Source organism: Micromys minutus (assembly GCF_963924665.1).
Source record: "Micromys minutus genome assembly, chromosome: 6".
NCBI classification, from domain to species: domain Eukaryota; kingdom Metazoa; phylum Chordata; class Mammalia; order Rodentia; family Muridae; genus Micromys; species Micromys minutus.
In genome coordinates this window covers 25250158-25272333 of record NC_137975.1, presented here as the reverse complement: position 1 = coordinate 25272333, position 22176 = coordinate 25250158, and the positions used below count along the sequence as shown (strand labels likewise).

Genomic DNA, 22176 nt, shown 5'->3' with positions numbered 1-22176 from the left:
TCCTCTCACTGCCCACCCCAGCTCCCCAAAGTCTGCTTTCTTTTCCCCTGCTTACGACAGAAACAGAACGTCCCCTCCCCCCAGACACCAGTGGGGCACAGCAGTTGAGGAGTAACCCCCAGGGCAGCAGACATCTCTGAGAGCTGCTACAGTCAGTCTGTGGGGGCCTAGCACTTAGTGACAGTTTAGAGCAATTCGTGATACTTTCTAGTCTCTCTCTTCCAATGATGGAGCTAAAGCCATGAGCTAATACCACATAGCGTTGAGTACTGGAGCAAGTTTGAAGAGCACAGACAGACAGTTGGAAGAGCTTTAATATGTGCATACCACCCGGGAGTCATTGATGCTCTGGCTGGCCCCTGACAGTAAAAGTGGCTATTCCTCGAGAGGTGTTTGTTTGTTTGTTTGTTTGTTTGGATACAGGCTCTCATGTATCCCAGGCTGGCCTTGAACTTGCTTTGTAAGCTGAAGATGACTCTGAATGTCTATTTCTACTCTCTCTCTACCTCCCAAGTGCTGGAATTGTAGACACACATTACTATACCTGGTTATTACCATGCCCCTGTAGTGCTGAGCATGACCCTAGGACTTCCTGCATGCTAGACAAGCAGTCTACCAACTATCCTTCGCCCCCCAGAACTACAGCATTTATTTCTTGCCTTGTCTAACACTCTGGGTCTCACCTCTCAATCCTGGTTATTATCCCTGGGACCTGGGCTCAGTGGCTACTTCTGGAGTCTGGTTGGGTCTCAGCTCTGTTTTTGTTTTGTTTGTTTGGTTGGTTGGTTTTCTGGTATGCTGATCATTGTTTAAAGGGCAAACGTTTTTGTCCTGAGCTGCCGGGCATGTGTGCTATCTGCCAGTCTCATTCCCATCCGTCCATTTTCTTGAACTAGAGACTCTAAAACCCTCAGTCTCTCCCAGTCTGCTGCTGCCTCTTGGCCTTAGCTAGACTAGCTGTCATCTGAGGGCTGTCTCAGAGGGAGGCTGATTTCCTGTCATATCCCACACACAAATTTGGGTGGCAGAATTGTTTTTGTCACCGTAGGCCTTGTCCACTGTTCTGAGGTGACCAAGGTGACTGAGGTTTGGTGTCTTACAAGTACTGGCCCTCTCATCTCCTTGCTTCAAAATGGAGACCTAGCTCTCCTGAGGTTCAGTCTTTCAACCTCAAGCTCCTCCCGTGAGAGCCCAAGGAAGCTGGACACCTCCCAAAGACACTGAACTCACTCTCCTGTGGCTTCCTAGTTCCCTGATCCCACATGCCACGTGGTCATCTCTTACACTCAACTTCCAGTCCCCACCCACCTGGGTGCCCTGAATACTGAGAGCAACCCCCAAACCCACTGCTGCATTTCCAGTCTGGAACCTAAGGCTCTCCAATAAATAAACCTCAAGTGAACGGATGAATGAATGAGGCCAGAGCCACAAGACGGGCACTGGGCCTAGTGAAAAGAGTCTTAGATACTAGGGTTAGAGAGAATGAGGTTCATCTGTATGGCACTGGCCACCCCTCCCCATACACACATTTTAAGGCTTCCTTTTCATCCAAATTTTTTTAAAAAAGGGAAAAAATGTGTAATTTCCAGAAAGACTTTATTAGAGTCCATACCAATAAGAACTTTGGTTTATTGAGCATTCATGATATGAAATTATACAAAATTCATGATATGAAAGTCCTGTGCTAGGTGCTCTCTGTATGTTTATTACCTCTGGTCTACCCAGGACCCCGGAAGCCCCTCTTTAAAGATGACAGAACCGGGGAAGGGAGATTGGAGGCATTCCTTGTCACAGAACTGATGGGCACTGACTGGGGCTCAGCATCCAGGTTGGCTTTTTCTAACCTTTGCATGTGAGCTTATGGGTGAGTTTCAAGTAGAGGCCGTGGGCCAGCTGGGAAGAGCCAGAGAACCATACTGTAAAGAGTCATGGCTTTTCTGGGCTCACAGTTTTGCCCATGTCTCAGCAACGCCCCCAGGCTGTGACAGCAATGGCAGCCATGTGTATCCCTACTCCACATCCAGGCAGCAGCTGGGCTTGACACTTTCTGGCTCTTTTGGTCACTTTGAAGATGAACTTGCAGTCTTCAACTGGCCATCTTCTGTGGCTGACTTTCATCCCTACGTACAGGTGCCCTGTTCTGAGTGTGCCAGAGTCTCATGGGAGCAGGTATCCATCCCCTTCAGCAACACCCTGGACGGTGGCCTTCTTTTCGTGAAGCTGCCTGGAGTAAGCATTCTTGCACAGGTGGGTCCTTCTATCTTCTGTCTTTGGAACAAGCAATGGATGTGTTGCTCTCTACATTCCAGACTCTTCTCTAGCCCCCAACACATGGTCAAAAATGGTTCTCCAGGGTTTACAATACATGTCATAGCCCTCAATTGAGAAGCTTTTGTCTGCAGTTCCTTTAGTCGGGTGGGTGGTGTCCTTACTCCCATGCTCAATCCTCTGTGCCCCGACTGTGTCTGTCCCCACTCTCAGTTTACTTTTGAGTCAGGGAAGAAGTCGGAAGACAGGCTTTCCAGTCAGAGCTCAATCCCCAGTTCTGTTTCCAGTAAGCAGGCTTTGGTGACAAAGGTATTTTCTGCTGTTTTTAATTCCTGTTTCTGAATGTCAAGGATAACTCCCAGACTGGTGGCTTAGAACTGACCTCGGGATCAGCTTTTGCAAAGAGGACAGAGGCCCCTTTGCAGAGGTGTGTGGAAGGATCCATCAGTACTTCCAGTCTGCTTAGGGAGGGATGAAGAGGCAGCTGGTCCACCTTGGCGATGTGTTTTATCAGCCCTGGGCAGCAGAGCAAAGTGTTAGCGAAGTCGATGACAGAAAGATCAAATTAGCATCTGCAGCAGCTACACGCAGGTAAACTTTGCACCTCCATCCCAAGGCCGGCCCCTTTCAGAAAGCGGGCTTCATCAGACACCAGGACATAGAAATCCCGTACTCCCTCCCTCCGCCAACTCTAGCTCACGCGTACACTTTAATACGTACACTCACTCAAATATATATACCACGCTCCTGCCCACACCGATACACAGAGAGACCAACAGAATCACACATAGTGCCGTGTGGGAGGGAGCTGAAGTCATTCTCCCAGAAAAGCTCAGCCCAGCCTCTGCCAGCAGAACCACCAAGCTTGCCTCAGGTTTCCACATGTGGTCAGAACTGAAAGGTAACCTTGACAACCGAGCCAAGGCCCCAAGGACCCCAACAGAAGTACATACCACTAGTGGCTTCTAACTAGCAAATAAAGAGAAGAAGCTGTGTGATTTCCTCAGAGACAAGGCCAGGACAGAAGAACAGAGTCCCTTGGTCTAAGGAGGGCAGTTTGGAATGCCACGGCATTCTCCAATGATCCACACAGGTAGGCCAGACAAGCGGATGAAATGGTCAACCAAGACCAGAGGAAAAGAAGATCTGGGGTCACATGGCACTGAAGTTTCTGGCACACATAAAGCATAGACCCAAGGCCATCCTCACCCCTGCTATCACCAAGGGACCAGTGACTTGGACTGTGGAGTCACAGTCAGCACAGTGTGTCAGTGTTTATGCTTCACCATCCAACCACAGATGCAGGTAGAAGGAGGAGGCAAAAAATGGAGAAGAAGAAATAAGCAAGAACAGCAGGAGTTAGAGAAGGTGAGGTGGAGCAGGAGCCATTCTCCTTATCCTGGGGTCAAAACACCCCAAGGGACAAGAGGCAACGGCAACATGAAAGAGGAGTAGCATCCTCTACCAGCTCCCATCAACTTAGGCTTTCCCTCTTTGTTTTGTTTTTGTTGATGTTTTGCAGATCTCACTATGTAGCCCTAGGTGGTATAAGACCTTCTATGTAGACCAGGCTGGTCTTGAACTCACAGCCATCTGCCTGCCTCTGCTTCCCCAGCGCTGGGACTAAAGGTGTCACAACCACACCTGGTGTTAGCATCAACTTAAAGGCAGTTTAAATAAATTTCTGAAAAAGTTAGGACTTGTTGTAATGGGTTTGATGCAGTCAGAAATCAGTCCTTAGGCTGGATGTGGTAGCAAACACCTTCCATTGCATACTCAGGGAGGCAGAGGCCAGCTTGGTCTACCTATGGAGTTCCAGGCCAGCCAGTGCTACACAGTGGGAACATGTTTCAAAACAAACAAACAAACAAAGGCAATTCTAGAATCTAACTCCTGATTTGGGGATGCTGTTGCTTTATAGTGACTTAGGAATGCTTAGGTGAGAAAATGAAGCTCCTTCACAGGCTTAGGAATAGGAGAGAAGCCCGGGAGGGAGATCTGCGTGTCGGTTCTTAGGGAGCATGATGCATTACAATGTCGGGGTACAATCCGAGATGCTGTGCTGTCTCTACAGGAACCCAGCCGTGCGGCAGCATTGTCCCCAGATCAAGATTTTAAGTTCCAGAATTGTTTTGAAACATGGTTTCACAGTGTAGCTCTGGCTGGCCTAGAACTCTGCAGGTAGATGAGACTGGCCTCTCTGAGTACCGGGATTAGAGGGGCTTGCTAACATACCTTAGCATTGATTCAGGGTTGGGGATACCTTACCTGCGTGACCAAGCAGCAGCATCCCAGGCACTGGGGGAGCCAATGAAAAGAACACCGTGTTTGTAACCGGAAAGTCATGTCCTGTCCTGGCTCTACTGAGAGAGAGGTCACTGCATAAACCGCAGAGAGATGTGACCATTTACATAGGGGCAAATTTGAGCTAAAGAAAAACAAGGCTGGTGCCCTGGTTTGCAGGAAGCTTTTTTCCATTAATCTGGTTATAGGATGTTAGAGCCAAAGTCTCTGGGAGATGATCCTAAGAGTGTCAAATTCAGGCAGTGAACAAACCAGTCAGTACAGGCCTGTGTGCTTTGATCTATTCTTCTGACTTCCTTGATGGCCAGCCTTGGTCAATTCTGACCTTGCTGACACCTGGCCTCTGTGGTTCATTGCGTCTAGGTTACCTTCCTACAATGTCAGGCCTCTTTCTTGTTTTAAAAAACTAATAATTTCCCTCAATGAGCAGTAATAACCACCTCATCTTTTCTACCCCAACCTCAGAGGAGGAACAGTAAAGCAGCCATCCAAAGGGTACATTTTAATCCCAGAGCACTAGAAACCCAGGGCATTTTGATCTACCCCTCGAAACAGAAGGGAAGGACATTCAAAATGAGAGGTGTCTGGGAAATGTGAGGCACACAAACATGGTAGCCTGCTCTCAAGTAACTTGTAAACTGATGTTGGGCCAGGGGAGGGGGCCTTGCTTGTGAGGCTGATGCAGAAGGATCCCTAGTTTGAGATGAGCTAAGTGACCATCAGTTCAGCACTGGGAGGGTGGCCAGCATGTATTCTCAAGGTAAAGTTTCAGGAATCTGCTGGAGTATGAATTGGTGGCCAAGTGGCAGTGAGTTAAAAGACACAGCCATAGTGCACCAGGCAGGGCCAGGCGTGTGGGGTAAGGACCATGTTATAGACATGTGAATAGTGGGGAAAATTCTGTGACATAGGTGGCAGAGCTTACATTATATTTAGAAGACGGTGAAGAAAGGGACCCTAGAGTACGAAGTGGTAGAAACCTACAAAGGTGTCGCATTCATAGAAAATGATGAAATGTCTTTCTGGTCAGGCAAATGAGTCCAGGCAGCCTAGCAAAAGGAGGAGTTGTCTCAAATGGTTTGAGCAACAGAAGAGCAAGCAGCCAGATACTTAAGGGAAAAGACTACAAATGGTGGGAAGGTGCTTTGGGGGTGGGAGGGGAAGGAACCCACTGAAATTATCTAGGGATGAAGAAGCCAACACTCTTGGGACCAGGTCTGAGGAAGCTAAAAGAGGGTCTCGGTGTTATGGGGACAGTGATCGGTGGCTGAGAGGGGAGGACAGGGAGGGAGGTAGCTTTAGAGGAAGCACTAGGCATCCAGAGGGAGAGACAGAGTGTGTCAGAAAAGGATGCAGTATTGATGTGGACGTCCACTGAGAAAAAATAAACAGCAAAACAGACAGCTTGAGGATGGACAGTGGAGAGAAAAGGGAAGAGGGACATGGGGTAGGGATGGGCACAAAGGACCAGGTAGGGAAACTGTCGGCTAGGTGGGGGAACAGATAGAGAAGCCTGGTTTAGAACTCAAGGAGGACAATTTTACACAGGCCACGGCGCTAAATTCAGGCCCGGTCCTGTGCAGGGCTCAGAGGTGTGGGTGACAAGTCCTCTAACTCAGTAGTCTGCATAGCTTCCTGGCACCAGTCCCTGAGCCCCTGCCTGTAGACAAGTCAGAGCTGAAGCCTTTCTTCTGGGGAGCTAGTGTTTACCAAAGCCTCGGTCCACAAAAAGGAAGGAAAACAATCAGGGAAGAGGGAGGGGCAGGGAACTGATGGAAAACTTTGTACAGTTCACACCAGATTAATTAAGAGCACACACACACACACACACAGGCACGCACGCACACAAAGCCATTTAAAGGAAAGTGATAACTGGAAAAATAACCCAAAGAACAGCAAATACTATCTATCCTCAGCACTCCTCCCACCGCGACACCAGTGAGAGCAATTACAGAAGAGGAGGAGCAGAATTTGTTGGGGGATGTGGAATTATTATGGAAGCAAAAAATAATACAATCCCTTCTGCTGAAAACGCGAGAAACCCGTTCTGATCACCTGGAAGAGAGTGGCAGAGATGACCAGGTAATGGGGTGACTGGCTGTCAGTGTGTCAGGAGGAGTGGGGGAAGTAATATTGGCGAGGGCATCTTGGAGGAGGCAAGCAGGCAACCTGCCTAGCTCTTGGCGCTGGGCGGAGGCGACGTCCGGGCATGTCCGGAGTAGTGCGCATCGCATCCTCTGCCCAGGTCCAAGGCCTTCTCCCACCGTACGGGAGCCCGGCGCTGGTTCCCAATAATGACGTCAGTGAGCGATGACCTCAGCGTCCAGGAGGCGCGGGCGGGCGAGCGGGCGGGCGGGCGAGGCGGGGGGGGGGGGGGGGGGACGGGGACGGGGGGGGGGGCGGACGGCAGGGAGAGGCGGGGCGGCGGGGCCACGCCCCTATCCGCCAGCGTCGGCCAATGGGCGTCGCCGACTGCTCCCCGCCTCCCCGAGTGCTATGAAAGGCGCAGCCCGGGGAAAGTCCGGGCAGAGCCCGAGAAGCGGCCGGACCATCCTAGTCCTAATACAGCTACTTCCTCAACCACCGCTATGAGCCACGGGAAAAGAACAGACATGCTCCCGGAGATCGCTGCTGCCGTGGGTTTCCTCTCCAGTCTCCTGAGGACTCGGGGCTGCGTGAGCGAGCAGAGACTCAAGGTTTTCAGTAGGGCGCTTCAGGACGCACTGACCGGTGAGCACACATCGGGGTCCTGGAACCACCGGGGCGCGGTCACCCCTTGCCTGGGGTGTCTTTCCTCACTGTTTCTGGGACGGGGACCCCTACGCGAACAACTGGTCTCAGATGTCCTGCTCTAATAAATCTCCGAGGCCGCTGACGGGTCCTCTGTCCCTTCCGTTTGGTCTCCGTCTCCGTGCCCTCCAGTCCCCACCTCGCTCCCGAGGTTCTGACCCTCTTCCTTGAGTTTATTCTGAGGCTCTGACAACATCATGGGAGAAGTCAGTGTGTGTGTTAAGAGTACTAGCTCACCTTTATCTTTGAATCTTGGAGACCTCCAGACCCTCGGGGGTTGCTATGGGCCACGAAGCCAGGCCAAGCTATGGACTTCATGTGCAATTGAACTTTCTGGACAACTCTGAGTCCTATCCTCTGCTGCTGTATAGTCCTGGGCCTGCCATCGTACTGGCCCATTCCACCGCTTGTTTTCCCGCTGGAAGTTGTAATGGGGGCCCCCTTTGTATTTTTTCCTTTTTGGTCCCTCTTCACCATCTGCTACCTATTGTATGTAGTACAGAAAAGAGCCTGGTAGCCTAGCCAACCGCGGGAGGTGGGGGGTGGGTGCGTGTTAAGGAGGCAGGGTGTGAGGGAAGGAGGTGGAGGAGTGATAAGCCGCCCTTTAGCCTCATCCCCAGCAGTTAAAGCTGGTTGGTTGCCTCGGGCGGAGATAGCCATCTCTCAACACGTTGGCACAGATCTGAGGGCCAACAGCTGTTTCATCAAAACAAAACCATTTTTTTTAATCCCCTTACTTTTACTAAAGGTCTCAAAACTCTTTTGATGGGGAAGGGATGAGAGGCCTGGTAACTTGTTGGGCAAACCAACAACGTTGGCCGCTTTTACTGGCTTTGAAATTTCAGTGTCTGGGTCTTCAGGGGCCCTGCCCGTTGATGCTAGCTTCTCCTTCCTTAAACAGGATTGTGCCAAAAATATCCTTGACCACGGGAGAGCCCCTACCTGAAAGCCCCGGGCTTCCTTCTAATGTACACGGACTTGGAAAGGATCCAGGAATCTTTCTAAGTGGCAGAGGGCAGCTTAAGGAGAGGTTCTTAAGTCCAGTCGCTGAGAAGAGGAAGTCTTTTCCCAGGCCCTGTTCCCTCATACTCCCTTTGCCGTTAGCACCGGAGAATGCTTTCTTAACAGCTCGGCTCTCTCTCTTGTTTTGTCCACAGATCATTACAAACACCACTGGTTTCCAGAAAAACCGTCCAAAGGCTCTGGCTATCGCTGTATCCGAATCAACCACAAGATGGATCCCATCATCAGCAAGGTGGCCAGCCAGATCGGACTCAGCCAGCCCCAGCTGCACCGGCTACTGCCCAGTGAGCTGACGCTGTGGGTGGATCCCTATGAAGTGTCCTACCGCATCGGGGAGGATGGCTCCATCTGTGTCCTGTATGAGGAGGCCCCGGTGGCTGCCTCCTATGGGCTCCTCACCTGCAAGAACCAGATGATGCTGGGCAGGAGCAGCCCCTCGAAGAACTATGTGATGGCCGTCTCCAGCTAGACAGCCACATCACCCTGGTACTCTACTGCTCTCGTGCTGCCCTGACAATAGGCCACCGTATACCTCAACCTGGGGAACTGTGTTTTTAAAATGAAGATCTATTTATACATGTTATTATTTTTTTTTTAAGAAAAGAGGAGAAAAAAAAAAAACCAAAAGATTTTTTTTTTTTTAAAGAAAAACAATTCCTTAAAGGGAGCTGCTTGGAAGTGGCCTCCCCAGGTGCCTTTGGAGAGAACTGTTCTTGCCTGGGTCTGTGAGCCAGTGTTTGCCTAGGGGGATGGGTTGGGGATTTGGCCTAGCCAAGGTAAAGGGGGATTCTTGGCTGATTCCCCAGGAGGTGGTGAAAGGGAGCAAAGTTGGCAACTGTGAACGAGAGGGCTCAGGGTCTGCCCTGGGTCACCATCCCAGCCGGGATGCATGCCTGGTCCCTCTCTTACTCAGGGGCGTTCAAGCCTGGTCTTAAATAATACTACATTGCCTAATCTTCTCTTTTGTTTTTCTGCTGAGATCCTGGGCAGACCGAAAGGCCTCTCCTGTCCCTTCTGTTCTAAGCAGAATTTCTTGAAACCGTGTCTCATTTCTGACTCTACCCTCGGGGTCTTGAAGAGGTTGTCTCCCAGCCAGGAATCTGTCTGGACATTTTCAGAGGGTGGGATGTAAGGCAGGTATGCAAAGACTTTGAGGCTGAGATGGAGAAGAACTGCACAAAACCCTTTGCTTTGCTCTGTGCTGCTTTGTACGGATAGATGGTAAATAATTTAGGGATGATTTGCAATGGAATTTTGGGACCCAAAGAGTATCCAATGGGGGTGGGTTTTTTTGGACCTAAACCCTCCTTTTGGGAACCATATGACAGTCTGAATGCTGCTACCATTATTCCTTTGAGAGGTGGCCCAAAGCTTGTGGGAACTCCAGGTCCTTTCTTACTGCCTTCTGTTCAAGAGCACCCTCCCCCATTTCTTCTCCCTGTTTCCCGTGGTTGGGTCCTAGAGGGCCCTATTTCCTAGGACAAGAATTCTCAGTCACTGTGCAATAGTCCTGGAAGCTCTGAGACTGAGCCTCCCAGCCCTTCCTGCTGCCCTGGTGGGTTTTAAGGACCTAACTGTCCCATTTTTGGGGGTTGGGGGTTATGACTGGTTGGTGGGCACCGCAGGACTACCTGGTACTCTTGTAGGACTGCCGTGAAGAGTCAGACCTTAGGCACAGCTTTCGTCTCTTGGTGCTCAGAGCACCTGTGGGGGAGGTTGCCTCTCTCTCTCTCTTTCTCAGTAAAATCCAAATTTACCCGTAGATGTGTGCAATATTTACTGTTCTGGGTTGGAGAAAATTGGGAAACACTGGGAAGAAATGGCTGTCTTTCAGGTTCAGTGACACTGATGAAGGCTTCTTTGAGGGCCCTGAGTCTCTCAAACTGAAGGGCAGAGCTAGAACCAGCCAGTCACCCTCCGTGAGGATCCCCTTTCCCATTTCTCTCCAGCGCCACGGCCTCCTATATCTTGGGTTTCTCGACTCCTTAGTTTCTACTCGAAGGTGCTACTTACCAAACACTGCCGTCCTGTTCTGGTACTCCTCAGCTGCGCATGGCCTTCCCAGGTGGCTTGTCTCTCTTGCTTTAAAGTTAACTCTGGGCCCACAGACTCCAAGAGCTGTGGATTAAAACAAAGCTGTGAATTGTTCCAGATGGTTCTTGTGTTTTGTCCACACACAGGTCCTTGCCTTTTTAGAAGCAGCCTCCTGGTCTCAAGCTTAAATTTGTCCTGTACTGTTCATGTTCACTTTAGAAATGACAAAAACCCCAGAGCCAGACTGTTGAGCAGCCCTGTCTCTCTTACTAAGTAAAAATAAGTCATAGTGGTAAGTTTGTAAGCTATCCCCACAGTAAAGACAAAGGTTACTAATTGTAAAATAGCGCTTTTATATGGAAGACTGTACAGCTTTATGGACAAATGTAATTTTTTTTTGTTTTTAATAAAAATGTAGCAGATTATGTACTGTGTAGAGAAGATGAAATTCCACAGCGCTGACTGGCATCTCCCTTGGAGACCCAAACCCTTTCTTTGTGTTTCGTGTGTTTCATCAGCTGCCCTGGGCTGCATCAGCAGCGAGCAGATGTTATAAAAGATAACCTAGGTTTGTGGTGGGGTCACTTCATGCATCCCCTCTCCCTAGGAGGTGGCTCCCTACATCTGTCCTTTTTGCAAATATTGTCACAGGTCTCTTAAAAAAGTTATCTTCACACCCTGCAGCCAATTCCATAGTTTCCTTCTTGGTCATCCAGCATGCTTGTAAAGCTGGCCAGCTGTGTCCACATCTGTGCAACCAACCATGGCTGGAAACTATATAAAGGGGGGAAAAAAGCATTCAGGAAGTTCCAAAAAAACCAAAACTTTGGCTTGGTGCACACTAAGCACACCAGACCATGTGATGTGCCTACAGTTACACACAAGCATACTCTGACGTTCCTCCTGCTACCCCAAAGGTCCCCTGTGAGGCCAGCACCTGAGCATGGCTTGTTTCCTGTCCAGTTCATGCGGTGGGCCTACAGTGGTGGCGACACCACCAGACATGGGCAGACTTTTCCCTGCCATTCTGGAAACGGTCTAGTTTAACAACTGTTTCCCGTGCATTAGGCACTACAGATGATCTGACGATTTAAAGTCCCTGGTGGGAGGATACCCAAGTAAAAACTGGCAGGTCATTTTATAAAGGAGATGCTTAGTGACTTGATTATATTGTCAATGAATACTAAAAGTAGTTAAAACACACCCTGCTTTTCACAGGTCACTGGTGGTAAGCAAAAGGATGACCCTTTTCACAGGTCGAGGCAAGACGATCTGCCATCCCTCTTGTCACCTCGGCCACCATTTGTCAACTGCCATTCTTCTAGCCTTGTTAGACAAGAGCAGTTGGGCTTCAGGGTCTGTGCACTGGGGCCACGCATGGCGGAATGCCAGGTGGCATGAGTTAACTAGAGAGCAGCTATTTCTGAGAGTACATGGGGTGAGACCCCCATGGCTTGTTATTCATGTATAACCACCTTTGACCACGTGTCTGTTCAGGAATAATAATTTGTCATGGTTGACTTGGGGGGGGCATCTTTCCTAGAATGTTGATACCGACTCAGCTCCCCACTAAAGTCACAAGCTCCTTTTTTGACCTATGGTGGATGTTTTTCTTGGCTAAAAGTAAACTGCTCTGTAATTTTCAACTCTTCTTAGTTCTCATTCTCCATGACTTTGCGCACAGACGTGCAGCTCGTCCTGGGTGTTCTTGGTCAGAGTTAGGTCACAGAAGCTGTGTGCGGGTGTCTGCATTCCGTGCCTGGGCTGGGAAGTCCAGACATCTGGGTGATGAATAGAATTGGGTTGCCACAGGAATAGAATCATTTTCACTTGTCCCATTCTGGATGCCAGGACAGGGTGAGGGTCTACGAATGCTTGCCCCTCCTCGGAATTCTTTTTACGTGATTCCATTCAAAGGTAGCATCTGTCTTCTTGTTTCCTGAAAGGCCATAATCCTAAAGGACAGTTCAACTTTTAGTAGAAGGCTGAATAAAATTCAGGGAAGGTCATCTGGAGGCCGAGGAGAGGTCAGCCCCATCTTTGTCGGGGAAACTAAGGATAGTGGGTTTATCTTGAGCTTGCTTTTGGTTCCTGGTAGGCTAATAATGTCTGCTCCATTTGAACAGAGAGGTCTGTGATCCAGGAAGATGTTACTATTTTTAGACCTGGCCAATATCAGTGGGAGTAGTAAATACCTACTGGCTGGGCGTTTGGGGGTTCTGGGTGGAGTAACAGGCTTTCCTGGGCTCAGAAACTAGGCTTTCGGCTTCCCTTTGGCTTGGTTGGTAACCATGGTGGCCTAGGGTCCTGTGTATGGTCAGCTGTTTGGGCATGATAATGTCCCTCCCGAGAGAGTCTGGGAAAGGTGCTGGTGGCTATAGATTAAGAGCCCATCCTGGCTTCTGATAAGGTTTGGGTGGAGAAGCCTTGATGCTGCCAAAAACAAGCCTCAGGAGGAAGAAACCACTTCTGCGGCTCTGGCATTGGCTCCTGTAACAGCCTTGGGTAAGAAAGGATAAGGAGGACTCAAGAGCCCTGGTTCCAGGTCGACAACATTCCTGACCCCATCAAAGTTTAGCAATGGAGTTTGTGGTTGAGAGGGTGAATATGTACTTTGTGGTCCTGGTTCTTTTCTGCAAGTAGCTAAGTAGCTGGAAAGGTTTGGAAAAATCACCCAGTTTTTCCTGTCTTAGAAATCATCAGGGTGAACCAAGCACGGTGCTTTATGTTTCTAATCCTACAATCTTGGGAAGCTGAGGCAGAAGGCTAACTGTGACTCTGAGGCTAGCCTGGGCTACAGAGTAAGATTCTGTCTCAGAAAGGAAAAGAGACAGAGATGAGAGGAGGGGGAGAGAGGGAGGAAGAGAGGTAGAGAGAACGAGGGGGAAAGAACAGATATATGTGCATGGGCAGGGGAGGGGGGGATTAAATGTCTCCTAAGTGCCCTTGTCCTTGTCCTCAGTCTAAGGCATCCCTACCACTGGCAAACACTGGAGGCCAAATGAGAGCCATTGCTGTTGTTGAACAGAGAGGTCGTCTAGGTGGGCACGGAGTGAGGAGTTCCTCTCTAGCTTGCATCAGACTCCTGCTTGGTAAGGTTTCCATTCCCAAAGATAATGAGGCAGACCTGCAGGCGAGTGGAGAATGAAGACATAAGCCACGGCATCCTGGGGAGGCCCACTTTCAGGTGTACTCCCTGTCTCCTGAGGTTACCTGGGACAAGTGGTCAGCGTGGCTTTGGCTCCCCCAGCTGTGGCATGGGATTTCAAATGCAACCCGTTTCAACAAAGCCTATCAGAGGTTTAGACTAGTTCCAACACAGGGACTAGGAATTGCCATTACTAATGGAAATTAATCTCAGCTTTTCCAGGGCTCTGAATTGCTCTTAGGTCATTATCAAATAAAGAAAGTGATCGATTCTGGTAGTATCTTCAGGAATGGTTGTGGTTTGATACAGTCCTGAGGCCTCTCCCCTCAATCCTTTGAAAATCCTCTGACTCCTAGGGCTGGTGTGAGGGTCCTATGAAAACAGGCACACTGATTGAATGACCTCTGTCATTCTTGTGGAAAATACACGGTGTCCTTGCTACTGTCTAGGCCCCTGACCATGTTGGCTCTAAGGGCCTGATTGTGAATCAATACCAAACCAACTACGTGCTAATTCGCACAGAGTGGGCGGGGAAGGGGTTCTCCAATAGCAGCTTTGCCAATCTGTAGACTCACACCCATATGCTGTCCCTTTCCCAGAAAAGAAAAGAATGGGGAAACTGAGAAGGGCAAACCTGGGCTCACTGGCTTTGTTTCCACACGATGTCTTTGCCAAGCTGGCAGAGAGACCATTTAAATTCAGTCTAAGAGCCCGCCAGGCCCCGAGATAATGATCTCTAGCAGGGCTCAGCCCCAATGCTCGGCCTTTCCCCTGCTTTGATAACCTGGTTCCCCAGAAGCTCCAAGTTGTTTTGTTCCAGCAGAAACCTGGCACTACCACTTGCCACCCTCCATCCCACAAACGAGGGCGGGCCTTGGTTCAACCCTTGTCCAGTAAGCCGGACAGGCTGTCTGGAGCACATCAGATAAGAGGTGGTAACAACTGGGTGGGTTAGAATAAGTGCTGCTTTATTTCCCAGCACCCAGGGAGAGGGCATTTAAACTCTGATGGACATCAGGTAGTAAATGACCGAAGACAGAGGCTGGACAGAGCCCAGGGAGTGAGCTCAGGCCTTGTCAGGAAAAGGGCCTCCAGTCCTTGGCTCTAGTCCACTGTCATTATGCACGAGAAACTGTGATACAAGATACGCTAGCTTCGTTTGTTTGTTTGTTGAGACAGGGTCTCAGGTATCACTGGCTAGCCTAGAATTGGCGATGCACCCAGGGATGAACTTGAACTCCAGATGCTCCTGTTTGTCCCCTAAGTACCGGGATTACAGAGCTAACGCTGAGGATTAAACCCAGGGCTCTGTTTATGCTAGGCAAGTACTCTTCTGCCTCAGTTACATTCTACCCAGGCCATGCTTGTCATTGTTGCTGGTGTTCGATAATATCTATAGGCATAGGGCCCTGGGGTGTGACCTCTGATGAATCCAGAAAGGAAGAGGTGGGGTTCCTCCTTCAGCCATCACAGGGGGAGGAAGCTTCTGTATTGAGGACAACACTGGTAAGGATGGATAGGTTCCGATCTCTAGGAAGACACCTTATACCATGTTCCTAACCTAACTAAAGCTACACCGGGGCCTGCCTTTGCGTCTTCCAGGAAGCAGGAAGCCACTTCCTCCATGATCATCTGGTGCCCTCTCACCTGTTTAAGGGGCTGTGGTCTCTGGCCTCTGCAGCTTTGCCTAAGGAATGCCTTGCCCTCTACTACCAACCACTGTCTCCTGGTGACCTCACAGCCCTGAGCTATCAGACCACCAGGCAAACTCCCCATGGCAGCTCCTTCACAGGCAGGGTGGCCTTCTTCCGAGTTCTCTTGATGATGGGCAGTTCTCAACGCCGCTTTGCTCTTGATAACTCTAAATCTGCACTAAGCTAGAATGTGGGCCAGCCTCTGGCCTGAATGGTGTCTGGTCCTTAGTAGGTGCTAGTGAACGCTGATCCAGTGAGGGAAAGTGGGTGGTGACCAGAGCAGAGAATGGGAGATGTAAAGAATTCAGGTCAGAAACAATCTGAAGAAAACAAAATTAAGCCCTCTCAGGAGCGCTCGCTCATTTAGAGTGCATTTCAGCTCAACACACCTGCGACTTGCAGGGAACCTGTGACCATGACTTCTTCAGCAAATTCAGGTCTTTGAATCTTGCCAGCTCTTAGTAATTGAGACCCTGACGTTATTGACACATCATAACAAACCTCCATTACCCATTAACTCTCTACATACGTTCACACAGCAATTACCAGAAGAGATGAAGGCTGGGTGGCTCCCGGGAAGAACTCTGGCTGCTGAAGCCGAATGGAGTCATCGCTGCAGAACCCACAGCCAGTCCTTTCCATGACTGATCTGGACTAACTGCTAGGTAGTGGGGGTAGCACTGAGGCCCGAGGAGCTTAGCTCTGGGGCTGGCAGTAGCTGGTGATGCCGATGAGGTCTTGGACCCTGTGATTTCCCTGCTGTGAGTATTGGTTTTCTCAATCTTAAGACAAGGTGTAGTAAGTTATCTCTCACAACAGCATTTCTGTTTCCAAATGGAATGGGGGAAAGGTCCCTGAAAGTTGTCCCATTCCCTGACAGCACCTTTCCCAGATCTTGCCCCTGTTCTCCATGGGCATGCTAGCAGCCTCTCTGTGCCTCCCCAGGCTCACTGTCTGCCTGGCCAGCATCTTGTGACAAACACAGATTCCACTGCATTGTGTCATTTACACCTGTTACTTTTCTTTCCATTCCGAACCCATAAGATGGAAATAAACCCAAAGCCAGAACCCCTTACCTTGTTTCCCTAAAGCAGTGCCTCTCAGCCTTCCTAATGCTACGACCCTTTAATACAAGGTGTGGTGACCCCCGGCCATAAAGTTTATTTTTATTTCTATTTCATAACTGTAATTTTGCTACTGTTATGGATGTCATATAAATATTTAGGGGGATAGAGTTAGGTCGCAAACCGCTGCCCTAAAGCCCTGCCCAAGTGTGTAAGGTTTTCTTCTTTGTCAGTGTATATGTGACACAGAAATTCTTTGCTTGAGTTTTGAACACCTCCCCTGTGTACCCAGGCACTCTGCCTGATGCCTTACAATACCATAGTCCCAAGCTCACTGAGATACAATAGCCTTGACAGCAGAGGGAGAAAGCACAGCCGCCAAGACCAGAAGGGGAGGGTGGACATGGTCTTAAAGCAGAGCGTATGTGCCAGACAGTGGTGGCTCACACCTTTTATCAGGAGGCAGAGGCAGGCAGATCTCTGCAAGTCCGAGGCCAGCCTGGTCTAATGAACACTTTCCAGGACAGGCGGGGTCACACTAAGAGTCCCTGTCTTGAAAAATAAAAAGACAAACAAAGCCAAAACAAAACAAAAAAACCCCACAAACAAACTGAACCAAACCAGAACATCTTCTTGTTCCTCCCCCTCCTGCCTCTTCTAATGCTCGCACCAAATGCCTCCACTGCTGTATATGTTGTTACCTCGGGGCTTAGGGAAGCTGTTCTTACTTCAGAACACAGCCTCGACTCAGTGCTTTATGATGAACACACATTTACTACTGTTTAAACTTACAATAAATGCAATTAGTATATACTCATTTTTTTCCCCCTCACGTTGCCCTGCCTGGCCTTGAACTCACTACCTTTCGAGATGACCTTGGGCTTGTTTTGATTCTCTGGTCTCTACCTTCTGAGTGCTAGATTACATGTGTGCATCACCACTCCTGGTTTTCGTGTTAGGGATAAAAGCCAGAGCTTTGTTCACGATGCCAGCCGACCTATACCCCCAGCTTCGAGGAGCAGTTCCTATAGTTTTCTTTCGATGTCTGGTGGGTCCACAAGCTCGGGTCCCATTTCTAACTGCCACCACGAGCCTCTCCACATCAGGGACCTCAAGTCTTTTATTTTCTTTTATGGCTTGTGTGTTACTCCACCATTTTGTGCAAAGCAGGCCTAAGGACACTGGCGATCGAATGAAAAGACACAACCACAGGCAGCTGTAAGGCTTGCTCTCAGTCCCCTATCCTCACTTTCTGGAGCTAAGAGAGACACTTCTCTTTGGGGACTCTAAGAAGGGCGAAGGAGCTTCATAAATTGAGTCTGCTTACATGTGCACTCGGAGTACACAATCTTCAGGCTAAAACCAACATCTTCTGGGTGGACAATGATGGCAGAATCCCTTTGTTTTCTAGTTAAGATGGCTCCACTGTGAACCACAGCCTGAGATAATATATAGCAAATTGGCACACAAAGGTGGACACCTAGATGAATAATACACTTGCAAATAAGTGGACATGTGCTCCTGGAAGACTCTTTCACAAACACACACTGGCTCATACATCCCTTAAGGAATCAATTTCCATGCTCGGACCTGTGGTTCAAAATTACTCAGTTTAAAGAGGCTCAAAGTCAGAGGCTGGGGGTGAACAGATGAAAACCCCTCCAAGGAGTCTTTCTGGATGATTGCTCTTGTCCTGGCACTGTGAAAGCTGGTGCCTAAGAGTGTCGAGATCGAGTGTGTGTGTGTGTGTGTGTGTGAGGGTGGGGGTAGAGAGTAGGGGGCAACAGCACTTGAGCTGTTCAGCTGTCGGTTCTCAGCAGCTGGTGGATGCCAAGAAGAGTGCAATTAAGCGCCTGGCCCCTCCCCCAGCGCTACACCCCAAACCCTTTCTTCTCCTCAGCGGCAGGGCCTCCCTTGCCAGCTGCCCTCTCCTCCAGGTGTTTCCTGTACCCTCTCTATTTGCTGGCTGGAGGAGGGGTTCAGTGCTGGTTTCTTGTTAGCCAATGGCAGCCGGCGTGGGAGGTCCGTGCTCCTGTATCTGAGGAGAATAGACCGCAAACAGCAGCTGCCTCTTGAACACCTGACTTTAAGAGAGTGCAAACAGTGATGGATAAGGAGGAAGGGCAGGGCCAGGCCGCAGAAGGGAGCGGTGTGTAAGAACCATGTTCACTAATCCCAGTTCCCCTCTAGGGGGAAAGGAGGGCTCAGGACTTAAAGTGAGGGCTAAACTCCCCACCCCCACCCGGCTCCTGCAAGAACTTTGACCGTTATTAATTCAGATCCCTAAGTAAGAAACTCAGATCATGCCAGAGCACCCTCACCATCCCCCTGCTATGAAATGGAATTGTCTGCAGGAGATACAGGGAAAGTCTCAGTATCCTTGGCTCATGCCTGGAAACACTTGACCACTGCCTACCTTGATTCTAGCCCTCATATCCCAGCCACAGACAGCTTGGGGGCAAAACCAAGAAGTTTTGGGTCTCAGCCACTCACCCCAGTAGGCAGGGTGGTGATTTTTTTTCCTCCCATTTCCCTCCTCTGAGTTGAAAGGGTACACACACATCTCCAAATGATAGCTTTTCTCTCCCTTTTCTCTCTTCATGTTACCTCCAAGAGGTCAGGGCTATGGGATTGGATCCCATGTTGTGTCTGTAGTGTTTGCAACAGGGCATGGCACATAATAGGGCCTCAGCAATGCGGTAAATGGATACATGGGAGTGTTACTGTCTTTCTCCTTTGCTGTGGTTGACATTAGACTATCAGTCGGAAAACAGAGGCTCAGGTTAAGCCAACTGTCCACGGGCACACTGTTAGTAAATGGCAGGAAAGTCAAATATAGGACTGCCTAAATAAACAGAAACAGCAGTGGAGGAGGTGGGGGAGGGGAAAGAAGAGGAGGAGGAAGAAGAGGAGGCAAAGAGACTAAGATGAAGCATCATTATGATCATTGTGATTATCAAAGCCATGCTGAATCCAGGCGTTCTTTCTCCCAGGTCTCCCTGCTGCAGTTAGCCTTCTGGTCTGAATGGCAGGGGCCTTTATTCCACACCACAGTTTACTCTCTGCAGCTAGTACACAGAAGGTAAACAGTCTGGAATCCACACCTCACTCATCTCTTATGCCCAGGATTAGACTGCTCTCTTCTTGGACAGCTGTTACCCCATTTCTACAGAGGTTGGTTTTCTTTTCTTGTTTTGTATTTAATCTTGGTGGTAGCATCGAACTCAGGACCTCTTGAATGCTAGGCAAACTCCCTACTCCTCATCTATATCCCCCATGCTTTTGTGTGTGTGTGTGTGTGTGTGTGTAAATGCTAACATTTTTGGTGTCTTTCCCTCTCTTTGTTTCTTCTTTCCTCTTTTGAACCAAGGTCTCTGTAGTTTGGGCTTGCCTCGAACTTGCAGTGAGTCCCCTGCTTCTGGAGTGCTGGGGTTACAGGTATGTGCCACCAGGCCTGGCTTTGCCTTTGCTCGTGGTAGTGTGTGTTTGTGTATGAGTGAGTGTGCTTGTGTGTGTGGGTGTGTAGTGTGCACATGCTCTCCATAGTGTTGTCTTTGTTCGTCTGGCACAATTTAACCCGAACAGACGGTCCAGGAAATCAACCCTGACATTGCTCAATAGCTTCCACAGCGTCTGTGCTGGACACTGAACAGAACAGGAAGCTGGAACAAGGACTGTAGGCTGTAGGGAGCAGGCTGTCGGTCCCAGGCTTGTACGAGAGTCTCTGTTGCCCTTTGACCCCATTCCAGTCAGACAAATCCTAGTCCAATACAGACCAACCAGCTGGACGGATTGATTGCTTCACCTCAGTCAGGAGTTCCAGCCTCTGACTTCCCAGCCCTAATGCAAAACACAAACTCCTGTGTTGGTGGTGACCCACTTCCTTTCTTACCGGTCCTGCTCAGGGTGGAGACATAAGGCTCAGTGGCTTCTCTTGTTTTTTTTACAAAAGGCAAATAACCTCCCTGTCACAGCTACTGCTCAGTCAATAGGCTTTCCTGTTGGCACCACCCAGGGGAAAAATGGAGCAACGATTATGTCCTGGGAAAATATTCAAAGATACCCAGAAGGCTTCCACAGGATGTAAACACACTTGGTAGGATCACAGTGCTATGTGAATTTGACGTTGATGAGGGTTACTGTCAGCCTCAGAGCCATCTAGGATCTATCTACATGTGGCTGAGTCTGCGCGACATCTTGAAAGACCATATATATGGTTTCTCAGTCCTTTATCTGGCAGGCAGAGTGTCCTGGATGAGAGCCTTTTATACACAGAGATGAACCTTTGCACAGAGTTTAGAGTTGGCAGGGGACAGGGGACAAGGATTGGTCCTCAGCATGTTACCAGGCAGCAGGAGGTAGCAGGGTACAGGGTAATTGAACATAAAAGTACTGTACCCAAGATGACTCTTCAGGATGAAATCCAAGCTAAGGGCATATCACAGGTCAATGTGTTCTATCCAGATGTTGCCGTCACCGCCGGACAAGGGGATGGTCAGACACACCGGTGAGGTTAGCTTGAGCAAGGGTGGGAAAGAGATGTCTGGAGAAGGACTTTCGCAGGCAGCACACCTTTACTGTCTTAATGCTGAAGGCTAGAAACCCAGACCAGCTTGAGTGCCTGCACTTTGGCCAAAATGAACAGGAGGAGGTTAGAAGAACAAGACGTAGTGGTAACACTGGAGAGAGCTTTGGTGGCAGTTTTCGAGGTGTCCCAAGTGTTCCCTCAGCAGTGAGCCCCTCCCCACCCAGCTCAGCCGCTCTGCCTAAAGAACAGCGGATGGTACCCAGGCCAGAGTTCAAGGGCATCAGGATAACTCCGTGAAACAGCTTCATCTCATCATCCTCATCATTAATAATCTAGTTTTCTGTGTCCTGATCTGAGATGACCATTGGTTTCGGTTGTCACACATACTTTTCTTGCCACAGTGGAACGTTCTTCCAGGAGTTAAAGGACAAAATAAACCCCTCTCTGCTTCATTTGCTTCATGGCAGGTATTTGGTTATTAGAACAAAGAGAAGTAACTACCACACTGTGAAATAAGAAATCGAGCATTTGTTTCAGAAAAAAAATTTTTTTTGTTTCCATTTTTTTCTGAAAAATCATAATTTTCAAAGGCTAATAGTAAAGGATATTTCTGACTGTAAAAAAAAAATCTGGTTTTGGGGCTGTTGCACATGTCCAGATATTTACCTCTGAGTGTGGGAGACAATGTTTGAAGGCAGGCAAAGATGAGCTACGGATCTGGGGTCCAGGGGCCTGGTGCAGGGCTTTGTCTGTGCTCTCGGGGGTTTGTCACCTTTTTCTGCTGTCTCAGTCACTCCACCGAATGACCAGGGAAGGATTCTGAAAATGATCTCAAGGGCCATACCTCCTCCAGGATAGTGTGAGCGTGTTGACTAAGAAAGAATGGTATTCCCACAGCCTCTCTGCTGTGTACTGGCTAGCACAGCAGCTGTCTCCATGTTGGGAGGTACCAGTGGTGGGTGTTGTTACCCCAGTTTGCAGAGAAAATTGCAACTCAGACAGCCTCATGATGACTGGTCCAGAATTATGCAGCGAGTAAAGAATGAGCCTAGAAGGGAGCCTTCCACACCTGGCCTACTAGCCCATTCCCACCGACTCACTCTGTTAGTTAACCTCAGAGTTCAGCCCTCCATCTGCCCCTCAGGGCTTGGTTTTTCCATTTAACCTATTTCTGAAGAGGAAAAACAATGCAGGTCAAGGGATTTTTCCCTCGGTGACAGCCTGAGAACACAAAAACCCAACGATTGCAGCTTAGCGAGCTGCCCCAGACTGAGGTCTCTCTTCCCAGTGGCCCTGGCTCTGCTTAAGGCTGGCCAGAAGCCG

At 49.3% G+C, this 22176-nt stretch overlaps 1 protein-coding gene across 1 annotated transcript; it reads left to right on the top strand.

The window, feature by feature from the left end:
* The first annotated feature begins 7108 nt into the window (after nt 1–7108).
* On the top strand, nt 7109–10824 carry BTG2 (BTG anti-proliferation factor 2). The gene is made up of 2 exons (XM_080918621.1): nt 7109–7302; nt 8520–10824. Exons 1-2 carry the CDS (start codon nt 7161–7163, stop codon nt 8852–8854), a joined length of 477 nt encoding a protein of 158 aa, XP_080774747.1. The 5' UTR covers nt 7109–7160; the 3' UTR covers nt 8855–10824.
* The last annotated feature ends 11352 nt before the right edge of the window (nt 10825–22176 follow it).